The sequence below is a fragment of the Zophobas morio genome, unplaced genomic scaffold, assembly GCF_036711695.1.
Source record: "Zophobas morio isolate AGI-343-1 ecotype UQ-CSIRO unplaced genomic scaffold, CSIRO_AGI_Zmor_V1 ptg000006l, whole genome shotgun sequence".
Taxonomy (NCBI): Eukaryota; Metazoa; Arthropoda; class Insecta; order Coleoptera; family Tenebrionidae; genus Zophobas; species Zophobas morio.
The window spans coordinates 14,818,649-14,832,725 of NW_026972111.1; the positions used below are offsets into that span (position 1 = coordinate 14,818,649).

General features: G+C 33.5%; 1 protein-coding gene across 1 annotated transcript; it reads left to right on the top strand.

Moving 5' to 3' along the window:
- The first annotated feature begins 6,870 nt into the window (after nucleotides 1-6,870).
- LOC135123670 (BTB/POZ domain-containing protein 9-like) lies at nucleotides 6,871-9,346 on the top strand. Its single transcript, XM_064048518.1, has 11 exons — nucleotides 6,871-7,237; nucleotides 7,292-7,360; nucleotides 7,412-7,478; nucleotides 7,528-7,769; nucleotides 7,820-8,081; nucleotides 8,132-8,336; nucleotides 8,383-8,542; nucleotides 8,590-8,711; nucleotides 8,772-8,860; nucleotides 8,916-9,133; nucleotides 9,216-9,346. Exons 1-11 carry the CDS (start codon nucleotides 7,103-7,105, stop codon nucleotides 9,255-9,257), a joined length of 1,611 nt encoding a protein of 536 aa, XP_063904588.1. The 5' UTR covers nucleotides 6,871-7,102; the 3' UTR covers nucleotides 9,258-9,346.
- Nucleotides 9,347-14,077: the final 4,731 nt, after the last annotated feature.

Here is a 14,077-nt window from a genome sequence, read left to right on the forward strand (position 1 = left end):
TGTTATTGGTATTATTAAAGAATTAACTTGGTAATTCTGATTTGTTTTCATAAACTGTATAATAATCTGTTATTAGTAATTTAATAATAATTTGACAAAATACGATCCACAAAGACATTTCTTACTGTTGACAGATGCCATTTTTAATAATTATAATCGGAATTTTAGACTGTCAATTAAATTCGCATTAAAACATATCAGTTAACTCTAACTTTGAAGTTTAATATTTTCAAAAATTTGGTTCAGGGATTTTCTAACAATTTTTTTCAGTTCTTCAGAGTTTTCTTCGTTGCCTGGGAACTTGTTTGATCTACAGACCAGAGCGCACTCAGGCCAATATCGACTCTAAGCGATGTATCTATAAGCCGACTTTCGTTAGAGTTGATCTGATACACATCCACTACGCAGAACTAACCCGTTTCGACCATCTGGTCGGACTTTACAACAAATAAGTGAACAAAGTTCTTGGACATCTTAACGATTTAATATTAAAAATGTACATTTCAAATTGTATTATCAAATGGCAAAACGCTCACCAAAATTTGACACCAACAATGAAATGGCGTAACCTCCAAACTTTACAATAGTAGATAGTAATTTAAATTTTATATCCTACTATTTTTTCTCAAATACAAATTGATTTATTAAAGAAACAGTTATTTTAACGAATGAGCAAATTTAATTAAATAATTCTAAATTGCATTATTTATTGCGCAAATAGAAAAAATAATCTGCCATTATTTTATTTATTGCCCTTTCAGTTTTACAAATGCTGAAATAGTTTCTTCTGTGCTGAATGTTTTTAATAATGCTGGGACTTTTCACATTTCATTAAAACTAGTGCGCATTTAATTTGTTCTCTTTTTCAACTTTTCGATTTTTGGACTGGATTTTTTGATTTCTCGTTTTTTACTTTTTGGATTTTCAATTTTTCGTTAAACTTCTGAATTTATATTTTTCGACTGGTTTAGACTTCGATTTTTCAATTTTTAAAATTCCAGGTTTTTCGATTTATCGAGTTTTCTGTTCTTCTATACTTCAATTTTTCAATTGTCCGTATTTATTAGAGATGTACCGACTGTAGGTCTGGCCGACTAACCGACTAGCCGATTGTTCGGCCAGTAAAAACCGACTAGTCGGCCGACTGTTCGGCTTTGCTAAAACCGGTTTATAAATGCGACAGTGTTTTTTTTCTGTTTCTACCGTAAAAATTTGTTTTATTTTAATAAAAGGAATAACTAAAGTTTGTTTTCCAAAAAATATGTTAAATTTGTTTGGATAATAATTCTAACATTTAATTTTTTTGTAGTAACTCAGTACAAAAATAAAGAATAACACAATTTAGGCCCAGTTTATACAATATTTTAACTGAGATTAAGTTGATCCCGCATTTAACAAGGCCATTAGTGACATCTGATTGGCGTAGAGTCGATCACATGGTACTTTGACGCGGTGTTAAAAATTAAATCGCAATTAAATATTAAATTGAGGTTCTGTAAACCGGGTTTAATTGTTTTATATACTATTTCAATTTTAATAAAAAAAAGTCGACCGATCGGCTGTTTAGACGACCAGTCGCCGACTGCCAGCCGACGATGAAAAACGGCCGAATAGTCGACTTATCCGACCGGTCGGCCAGTAGTCGGTACATCCCTAGTATTTATAAATTTTCAATTTTTCGATTTTTTTTTTTTAATTTTTTGAGTTCTCGATTTATCGAATTAAGATATTTCGATGTTTTGATTGTTCAATTTATCAATTTTATCAATTTTTCAATTTTTGACTTTTCTTCTCGGCTTTCTAATCTTCGTTTTCTCGATCATCTGATTTTTAGATTTCTCGATTTCTCAGTTTTTTAATTTTTCGATGGTTCGATTTTTGGATTTCCTGTTTTTCGATTTTTTACTTTTGGGCTTTTCAATTTTTCGATGTTTTGATTTTTGAATTATCCGATTTTTGAATTTTCTCATTTTTTAAATTTTCGACTTTCGATTTCTCGATTTGTTGATTTTTCAGTTTTTCGATTTTTAAATTTTAGATTTTCGAATTTTTATTTTTTTGATTTTTTGTTGTTTCGATTTCTCCATTTTTCAATTTTACGATATTTAAATTCAAAAATTTTTAAATGTTTTAAATTTTAGGTTTTTAGATTTTTCACTTCTTCAGTATTTTTTAATTTTTCAAATTTTGACGTTTCTGAATTTTCAGTTTTCCGATTTGTCAATTAATCTATTTTTTGATTTTCCCATTTTTCGACTTCCCAAAGTTTCGATTTTTCAGTTCTTTCTTTTCAATTTTTCGATTTTTTCAGATTTTTGATTTTTCAATTTTTCCATTTTTTAAGTTTGCTTTCGACTTTGATTTTTTGTCTTTTCGATTTTCCAATTTTTCAATCCTTTATTTTCCCAATTTATGAATATTTCGTTCAATTTTGTGATTTTTCAGTTTTTCGACTTTTCGATTTTTCGAGTTCTGCATTTTTTTGCAATTTTGGAAAATTACTGAAACATATTTTTTGTAAACTTCGACATGTGAAGTTATTTTCAGTTTCATTTCTTCGAAAATTCGTATAAATTCTAGTATCTAAAAAAAATTACTTTTTCGAGCATCGTCAAAAATTAACCAATTTGGTCAAGCAGTTTTTATGATTTTTAAAAATTTGGCTTTCAAACGGAAAATTTCGAAAATCTTAGTACCAGATAATCAAAACGAACAGTATCTAAGAACTAAATGAAGATAAAGAGTAGGCAAAAGTAGTTCTGAAAAGTTTCTTTTGTAATTGACACTAATTGTCCCTTTACGACTGGCAACAAAGATTATTTTCTAGGATACGAAAAGATGGCAATATTATTATATTAAGAATTGTTTTATGGTATACCAGTAAACATACCTTTTGGCAATATTTTATGGGTCCAAGGCACATAATTCATGTTAGAAACAGATACACACGTTTCTCGATATTATTTGCGTCCTCTCAAAAAAAATGTGCTCTAGTTTACATTTTGAGTAATTTTTTTTTCAAAAATCACAAAAGCTAGATCCAAAAATGTTGCCGTTATCAATTTCTTGAAAGATCTCTGTATTTTCACTTTCATTTTTTTTAGATAATTTTTTATCCGCTTCTGGTTTCATTGATATACCTATAAATTTAAAATTCTTCCGTCACTTCAGACTTTCAGCAAACCCTAAAGCGCTTATGTCTTATGAAATAATAATAATAATTTTCCCCAACCAAATTGCTGACTTATTGTTGATAATGGAATAGAATTTGTTTTTTAGCAAAATAGAAAACAACCTCTTGTAAGCAGAGGACGGATTGTTAGGCAAATATCTGTTGCTTGTTTGTCCAACGTTTTAAAAATAATTTAGAATTATGAATTTTTTGTTTGTGTAGGTATATACTGAAAATTTGATGATTTTTTTTATAAGAAGTAATAGTTATTTATGTTACAAGTGTTGAAAACGGTCCATTGCATTACGAACGGGAATATGGCGCGAGACGCAGTCGAGCGCTGTATGTAAGTGAGTAATGCAATGGAGTTTTCACACGAGTATCATACAATATTTTTTGCGCTGCCTTTTTGAAAAAATAACATTTTTCAATCGCTAAAAGCGTCGCCTGCGTTGACAGTTGCGCTGATAAAGCCTGCCGAATAGCGAAATTGGACGATATGCAAAATTTGGACACATTTTGCTGAGGGCGCTAGTTATCCTTCGTTGACAGTTGACCAATTTGAATGTACAGAAGAAATTGTTGCTTTATGATGTTCCGTGTAGGTTTAGGATTGTTGGTGAAGTTTTTCATTGATTATTATTGATTGATGAAAATGGTTTCGGTTAATCAGTTACACACCTTCTTACACCTCTCTCTTACACCTTTGTTAAACTAGGGAACTGCATGTCTTTGTAGCCTGCATCTACCCACAGAATCGTAGAAAAAATAATTTTTATTAAAATGAAGAATACAGATTTTTGGCCTCTCCGAAGGAGGTTCAAAGTTTTCTTAAATGAAATTAACGTTCATTATTACGTTATATCAAGAATTTTATTTATTTTTTAATAGTTAAAGAATGCAAACCTTTCAAATTTTCCCCAAGAGTGCTACTTTTTATCCACGCAGAAAACCTCTGCTTCTGCGTTGGAAACTCGTGGTAGGTAACATTTGAATCACTGTTTGAACAGGATGGTATACAACAATGCATTTTTAATCGTATTTTATTAGTTCAAAACTACGAAAATTACAAATACAAACAAATGCGTCAAATTCAAATTTGAACTGTCATTCAAGGATAACTAGCGCCCTCAGAAGGAAAATGGCGTCGAAAGTAACTACTGGATTATCTGTCAAAGGTGGCTATTCGGCAGGCTTTATCAGCGCAACTGTCAACGCAGGCGACGGCTAAAAGAATAAATACTACTGAACCGAAATTATGTTGGTATTGAATTTATCACTAAATACGTCAAATACCAATCTGTCAATTTGTCCGGGCTAGATTTTGAATTTCAAAGTTGAAAAGGAAATTCGTGCACGTATTCAGAGAACTGCAGATAAAGCAACTGCAAATTTGTTGCCTGCAAAAGCCGCAAATCCGTATGAAGCCGAATATCAAAAATGCATCAAGTGGTGCGAAAACAATAAAATACGCGAATTTTCTGAAACAACGCTCTTAGTTTATTTCCAAATTAAGTCGGAAATTATCAAAGCATCCACACTGTGGACAATATATTCAGTTCTGAAAAGTACTCTGCATCAAACATAACATAAATCATTCGAAATTTTATAAATTAACAGCGTTTTTAAAGCGGCAGAATGACACAAGCCCAAGAAGTCGGAAATACTTACCAGTGGAAACATTTTTATATACGGCTCCAGATCAGAGAGAATCTTGTGATTATGATTCAGCGTGAGGTTGCGAATAACGTCAAGTTTAAAAGGTTTTTTTTAATTAACAAGAACTACTAACAAACAGTAATAACATAATAGTTGTCAACAACATAAACCAAACCACCGATTAGTGTTAACTGTCAAATTACTACAAATCTAAATTTTGATCAACAAATTCCCCTATTTAAGATTACAACTTAAATTGCACTTTTTTTTAAATTTCGAGCCACTTTTTGTTATAATAACTTTAGATACTTGATTATCAATTAGTAGTAATTACTTTGTGATACTCAATTTATTTTTTTAAAGCTTAAATTCCTCGTTTGTATTTTGCAACACTAGATCCTTTTTCATTGCCATTGCGACACGCCACGTGTCAACGTAAAATGTCAATTACAACTATGGCAGCGCAAAAACATTTTTTTTTAGTAAGCTAGAAGAATAAAGTGTGTTTTCTAGGGAAATCAAAAACAATGATGGAAGTTATCTCAGTACATTTATTTAATTGTAATTTCTAACACATTTCACTACAAATTTTCTGGTAGTTCATGTTTTGTTCTTCATTACCATTTTAAACATTTTTCTACATACAGATCCGCCTTCTAACCGATGTGGTTACGCTTCTTTCTCTATCATTTTGTGTTGCCTATATAAAGCAAAAGCACAGATTACGGATACCAGATAGTTCACTCAGCTGTCGAAACTTTGAAGTCGGTGTCCCGAGATTTCAAGCGGTATTCACGCTACTACGCACGCTCTACCAAAATTGGTTCGCAAGCTTTGAATTTAAAAGCGCGGCGGTCAGAGAAAAATTACAGCGCTGATGCAAGGGATGAGGTTCTAAGTGAAGAAAAAACGAACAAAATACTTATTTGCCTTACACAAAATGATTTATGATTATTACAAATGCTTAACATTTCACAATTTCCTCTGAAAAGAATTGCGGACACATGCATCGGCATTAAAAAATTTTAGAGCGTAAAAAACACGTATTCTCGAATATAGTGCTAACAAGAAAGTGGTGTTAAAATTTTTGCATGGTGAATAAACGTAACCTCTTTAACTATACGGCTTAAACGGTTACCGAAAGTTAGAAGAATTGGAGGGAATAGTTAATGAAATTTGCTGCGCTTGCATTTCTGAACTTTGTTGTTACAGTTTTCTAATCTACTCGTCTTTATAATGATCTTCGATTTTTGGTGGTTATTTAAGACTGAAACGAGTTTAAAGGAAAAGAAGGGAAAATGTTGTATTCTCTTATTCATTTACAAAATCAGGCATTATAGACAAGATATATTTACTAAACGATACTGTAATACAGTTTAATGCAGGTAGGTATTTATTTAACTAATTTTCTGATTATTTTAAAACTTTAAAAAAATCCCTTCGTAACCAAAAACGTAGAAATTAATCCTTGTAATGTTATTTATTCCCTGAATTATTACCTAAACTTTTATTCTTATATCTGCTTCATTGTAAATATTATTTTGCGTGTTAATCTGTCGAACCAGTTTCAAAGAGATTTAAAAGTGCCGAACCAATTTTAGTGTCATGCGCACGGAAAATTTGCGGACAGTTACGCCCACAAGTGAACCATCTGGTATCCGTAATCTGTGGCAAAAGAATATTTCCACCTTCAGTGTTGATCTCGTCAAACGAAAACACTGAAACTGTCGTGGAAATGAAAATTGGTCGATGCGAAAAGGGAGACGAACGCGTGGAAATATTCATGGGCGTGCGTGCAGCGTCTTACATCTTCAAAATTCAGAATAATATTGTGTTTAAAAACCTAAATCACAGTACAACAAGAAAAATATTTTTTTGTTTGAACCGTGTCCCGCTCCTAATAGTTTGTCCCTTACGGCGCGACATATTGAGACGACTATGTACCGGATGGTTTCTGCCATAGGTTTCTGCCATCATAATCCCACGTGCATCGTGCACAACGGCGCATGTCTTGTGCAATTATCCAAGTGTATAATGCTAATAACTCTCGCGAAGACTCGTACAGGGTTTGTTTGGGAGTGTGAGAAATTTAGTCCAGATCATTTATTTTTTGCACGAGGTAACCGTGTTCAGAATTGTTTCTGATGATCATAACTAATTGCCGAGCGCTTTGTTCTGATAGTGAATCAACATACATTCTTTCACCCGGCCTTCTTTCATTTTCCCGACAGTACATTAATCAATGCTTAAACTGTGTAAAACCTAAAGAAAATGGTGGAAAGTGACGAAACCGTGACTATTACAGACACCACCGAGTTACTCGGAGATGTCGCATCTCTTTACCTCAACCAGAAATTTTCTGATATTACGTTGCTCGTCGATGACCAAAAAGTATATGCTCACAAGGTTAGCCTACAATTACGTGGTTTGAGTTATCGGAAATGTATTACAACACTTTAGGTGATTCTGGCCGCGAGGAGTAAATACTTCGAGTCTATACTTTACGAAGATCCGCAAAACACAAACCAAGTAAAAGATTTGAGAATTTCTTGCAAACTAATCCTTACACAAAAATTTTAGACCGAAATAACAATAACCGGCATGCCTTTTGACACATTACGTGGCCTATTAAAATACATTTATACAGGTGGACCATCAGTTCTTACAACAGAACCAGATTCATGGATACATTTCAGATACCATCGATGTTGATTCAGCCCGTCAGATACTTGAATTTGCCCATCAACATTCATTAACAGACTTCCAAACTACCATCGTTAAAAAACTAAAACCCCTTCTAAATTTGAAAAATATTTGCGCCGTCCTCAACACTGCCAATCTCTACAATTTAGAAGAATTGCTCGAAGCCTGCTATTCTTTCGTGGACCTTAACACATCCCAAGTCGTCACCAGTGACAGTTTCACCGACCTGTCCCAAGTAAAACCAAAGTAGTGTTAATGTTTGCACACGTCATAGTTTTGTTACAGAAATCGATTATTAAACTTTTACAACGCAATAGTTTTGTTGCTCCTGAAATCGAAATTTTCAAAAGCGTGGCTAAGTGGTGCAAAATTAACAACGATGTCGATGATTTAGTTATACAGTGTGTTCGTTTATCGTCGATGACTGTCGTGGACATCGTAACTACAGTTTGGCCTTCGAAACTATTCAATTCTGAAAAATTGTTAGAGGCCATTGCCGAGATCGTTGGCGCCAAAACAGAAACTTCCACTTCTAGCGGGTTCTGTCGTAAGAATTTTTCTCCCAATTCGGGATAAAAATAAAATGAGAGTTTTAAGTTTTGGACGAAAATCTAGCAACTGCTGAACACAACGCTGAAGTGATTCTTGGAAAAAATACATCTTGGTTGTTGACAGACAGTGGAAACACAGAAAGTAACTATGCATACCACGGTATAGACGGTCAAAGTGGAATTATTGTGAAGCTTGGTACTCCATTTATTGTTAACCACTTCAAAATGAGACTCTGGGATGGGGATAACCGGTACGTACATAAATATTATTTACAGTTTTAAGAAAATTCGTTGTAGTTCTTATTCTTATTACATTTCGGTTTCTCTTGATCAGAAGAATTGGAGAAGAGTTATCGACTACAGTCGTATTAGTTGTGGTTCAGACCAGGTTCTGTTTTTTACTCAGCAGGTAGCTCAGTACATAAAAATTGTAGGAACGCAAAATACAGCCAACGAAGTAAGAATATAAACAGTACTCACGTCATTTATTTACTTTTAAATTAGGATTTTCACATCATATCCTTCAAAGCATATTTCAAAAGTGGTATGCCCACAATTACAAATGGCATTATTTGCCCCAATTACAATGTTGCATCTTTAGACAAGAAAGCGATTGTTATTGAAGGGTAAGCGCAAGAATACATGTAGAATAAGAATAATAATAATAGTGACGATCATTTTCTAAGAGAACGTCCCTCCAAGTTGTTTGACGGTTATTTATATGGTTCTAGTTGCTATCACATAATAGGCAGTGGAAATATTACAATACAACTGGGTACCTCAGTGCAATCTTATTATTTTTTTTTTTTGTAAAAATTACTAATCCGCAGCTCAACCTTACATGATTTCAACAATGAGACTTTTATTAGATGATTGTAGTGGTACCAGACACTTTAGATATTTTGTTGAAACTTCTGTCAATCATTCAAATTGGGAGATGGCTGTTGATCGAAGAAATGAAGATTGCATAGATTGTCAAAATCTTCGTTTCAAAGAAAGGGCGGTAGTTTTCATCAGGATAACCGGAACTTACGACTCTTGGGGCGCCGTAAGTAATTTATAATTCAATATTATTAAAATGTTTGAATGTTTGAACTTATAATGAACGATTTTCGCTTCAAAAATTCTAGGGTTTTCATGTAAAGTACTTCGAATGTCCCTCCGAGATGTGATGGAAATAACTGAAAGATCTGGCCATTGCTAACACGGTGCCTACAAAACGCATGCTTTATATGACAAATAATAAAATAAATTTATCATACATGATGTTTTTCTTACACATACCTAAATAATTCAAAACCTCCTAAATCATCTACCGCCATAAATAATAAATTAAAGAGTTACTCGGCGAGGCATGCTTGAAAGAAGATGGTATATGGTGTCCTGTGGGATCTCGTCCCAAGTTTTTTGAAGCCGCATACGACGGTCATTTAAATTATTCGGGGGATGCTGAAAGTTACCTAGACGTATGCCCATGATATCCTACACACGTTCGATTGGTGACAAATCTGGTGAACAAGCAGGCCAGGGGAGAACTTCAACATTATGTTATTGAAGGTACTCCGTTGTGACCCTTGTCGTATGCGAGCGTGCATTTTCTTGCTGAAATAGGGGTCGATCTAACCCTCTGAGGTAAGGAACTGCAATCAGCTCCAGTACTGTATCAATGTATCTATCCTCTTGCATTCAAATTTCCCTGAATGAAAACTAGAGGGCACCTGCCACCCCAAACCATCCCACCTTGTGTGAGAGCTGTATGGCGTTGAACAGCGAAATTCATATTTCGACGTTCTCCACATAATCGTCTCATCCTCCTACGTCCAGAGCCTAAAGACAAAACCGGGATTCGTCTGGCAACACTACCCGATTCCATTCGTGGTCCCAATTTGCTCTCTCGTTGCACCATTGCAAGCTACGAGCACGATGTCTTGGTGGCGATGGGAGGCAAAGAAATGGTCGATATGAACGCAACCCAAACGACCTTATTCGGCGATAAACTGATGACATGGAGATCCAACGCACCCATCCAATCAGTTGCAATTGCACGAGTGGTCGAACATCTGTCCCGTAGGGCAGCAATTCGTAGATGACGATCTTTGCTCAGACCATCTCCTCCAACACTGCAACACCGTTGAAGCTCTAGGGCCTATACGGTCCGCAATTTGCCGTATTGAAAAACCGGCTTCTCATACCGACAATGCGGCCGTTTTCAAACTCACTCAGTTGATGAAAATAAACCGGCTCACAACGTCTTGGCATTTTTCACTTTGTTCTCTACGCGACAGCCCTAAAATTTTCTACACAAGTAACGCAAATCAATTAGCAAAGCAAAATTCTGCTAGACGAAACGTTGTTTTCAAAAGATAAAAAGGGTTTTTGTTGAAATTTTGATTTCTTCCATGACTGTGCCCATTTCGGATCCGATAATATGAACAAAATGGCTCAACTCCTTCGAGGTGTTCGGATTTTTATGGAAATCAGTATAGTTACCTATATAAAAATTTGAGATTTTGATTGAAATTTAACGAGACATGACTCCAAAATGGCACAAGAATCGACGTTGAGGCATTGGATTCCTTCAACTTTTCTAATTATATTCTACTACTTAGCAAATTTTTAGATCGAATACTCGATCCATTTAATATGGAGTGAGGAATACGTAAGAAAGTATAATTTTTGACTTAAAAACAGCCTTTTTTCATGTTTAAAAAGACATAACTTCAAAAAGTCGCAAGAATCCACACTTTTGTTTGAAGCATTCGATTTCTTGAAGCTTTCTAGTTCCATGAGCAAATTTTTAGACTAGATATTCTATCCGTTTAATATGAAGTGAGAAATATGTAAGAAGGTGTCATTTTTCAGCTAGAAAGCAGCCTTGTTTCAAATGTAACATGATATAACTCCATAACGGCACAAGACCCCCCATTATAGCTTCAAGAATTAGATTCTTTGAAGTATTTTACTTTCAAAGGCCTGATGTTCTATCCATTCAGATCGTAGAGGCAAATGTGTATACGAAGATGTCATTTTCGAGCTGAAAAGGGACTTTTTTTAAACTTAACGAGAAATAACAATCAAACGATGCTAGAACTCATATTGTGGTATAAAGCATTCGATTCCTTGAAGTTTTCTAGTTCTAGAAGCACATTTTCAGAGACTATAAGTATATTGAAAAGTGTCATTTTTGAATAATAAAACCGGGAATTTGCATTTCGGTTTAAAGCATTCCATTCCTCGAAGACTTCTAGTTCTAGAATCTAATTTTTAGACTGGATACTCGATTCGTTTAGATCGCAGACACAAATTATTGGAAAATGCCATTTTTGAGTCAAAACAAAATTTTTTCAAATTTAACAAGACATAACTCCAGAGTAGCACAAGAATCTGCATTGTGGTTTCAAATATACGATTCCTGGAAAATTTCAATATCAGTAAGCAAATTTTTTTGCCGGATAATTCAAACGTTTAGTATGAATTGAGGAATATGTAAGAAGACGTCATTTTTGAGTTAAATAGTGTCTTTTTTCAAATTTAAAGAGAAATAACTCCCAAACGACACAAGAAACCTCATTGCGGTGAGAAGTATTCGCAAATTTTCAGACCGGATACGCGATCCTTTTAGTTTGAGTCACGAATACGTAAAAGGGTGTCATTTTTGACTTAAATTCTTTTTTCAAATTTAATGAGACATAATTTCAAAACGACACAGGAATCTACATTGCAGTTTGAACCATTCGATTTCTTGAATCTTTCTAGATCTATCACCAAATTTTTAGACAGAGGACTCTATCCATTTATTAGTATGGAGTAAGCAATATGAAATAAAGTGTAATTTTTGCAAAAAAGCCGTTTTTCAAATTTAAAGAGACAAAACTTCAAACAGGCGCGGATCCAGGGGGGGGCAATGGGTGCAATTGCCTCCCCGACACACGACCGAGGTACTTTATTTTGACCAATTTCAAAATTTTGAAATCGCATTTCATTTTGTAAATACAGTACAACCTCTTTAATCTGAACTCACGATTATCTGAACATCCAGTAATCCGAACAGAGGCTATTTGAAGTCGATGCCTTTTTAATCCGAACAAAAACTCTGCAATCCGAACTGAACTTGAAAACGTGCATCTATGTACTTCTAAAAATGACGCAAGATCTTCCTGCATTATGTTGTATGGAATATTGTGAAATTTTTAAAAATTGCTGTATTTCAATGCACTGAATTAATTAACCGGTAAAAATATTCTGCTCAGTATAATATTTTTTCGACAAGCTACCTTTACCGATATTATTATACAATTGTTCATTTGAAAATTTAATTGTCATATAACAAATTTTTTGTTATAGTAACTAATTTTAACGATATGTTTTTATCATGGAAGTTATGTATATTATTCATTTTGTTCAGTAAATAAAACTATTGTCCTGTAAAAATAACGAAAGCTTAGTTAATAATGTTGGATATACAGTAGAAATCATAGACGTTCAGTAGAAATAGAACAGGTTCGTTAGAAAATAATGGTGTTCTTTATACTTAACACCCACACATGATATATAACCTCATTATTTTTTTAGAATATGCATGTTAATCTTTATTATATAGAATCATTTATTTGTTATTATTGAAACAATGAAGACTGTTTATTATTATTATTTTACTGTTTATTGTTATTTTTTTTAGTATGTATAGACCTTTGTTTTATTTTTCCAATAAAAATATTTGTTAAAAATATTGTTTCCTACCTATTGTTACAATTACCCGTATGTACTTATAGATTACTATTTTTTACTAAATAGGAGTATTCATTAAAACGTGCCATTGCCAGTTAGGTCCATGATGGAAGGAGACATGGTATAGGCTATACCATGTCTCCTTCCACCATGAGTTAGGTCAACCAGACACTCTGGCATTTCTACTGAACATCTATTATTTTTACTAAACACAGCACAATTAAATACTTGCACATTGTACTGGTCACGTTTTATTTTAATACTTACAATTTCTACTGAACAAACTTATTAATGTACATAACAAACCATTTAAGTTACCTAAAAAAAATGCATTTTATACTTGTCATTTAATTACAAGCCTTAATTAACTAACTCTGGAAAAAAGGATGAAGTTATCGGAGAAATGAGACCCGAAATCTACAAGAGAAAGTATTTGGTTAAATTTCGAAAATTGTCGAAAATGGGTCGAAATTTGCATGAGAAAAATTTCATTTTTGAAAAAGTTTCCTAAAAATTCTTAAAAAATTCAGGGATATATATCCCGACGTGCTGATTTCAAAAATATACCATTATTATATTTTCGGAAAATTCGCTGTGAAATTTGGATTTTTCGAAATTTTTAAAAATTGCGATATTTCAACTGAACGATTCTGGAAAAATGGTTTAAGTTATCGAAGAAATGAAGCTAGAAGTGACTTCTGAGGCCCAAAATCTACAAGAAAATATATTTAGTTAAATTTCGAAAATCGTCGAGCATTGGTGGAAATTTGCATAATGTAGGTAATACCATGGTAGAAGGAGACATGGTATAGGCATACGCATCGGGTGTGACGTCAAGTGGGGTGAAATTAGCGCGAAATTTAAAATACAATTCGTTATCCGACAACTAATTCACGTATTGGACAGAGCAATGACACAGAATATCATGATCATAGATTTTAACCTTATACTCTACTAGATGCGCAACTGCGTCGCGTAAAGTGAAGCCTATGGCGGCCATTTGTCAAAGAGGCAAAATACTGTAGAATCGTATTACGGTAATGGTGAAAGTAAGGGTAAAATATTATTTATTTGTTCTAAGAAAATCAGGTGCACATTTTATTGTTAGCTTGCCAATCCTGACATACAACAAAAGTACATATAACTTAAAATATACTACAAATGTTACGTTATTGAGAAAAATAATTAAAATAGTTTTCCAATTCTTACATAAATCAGAAGTCATTAAAATTAAAAAAAAAATACCTAAGCAGTAAATACGTGC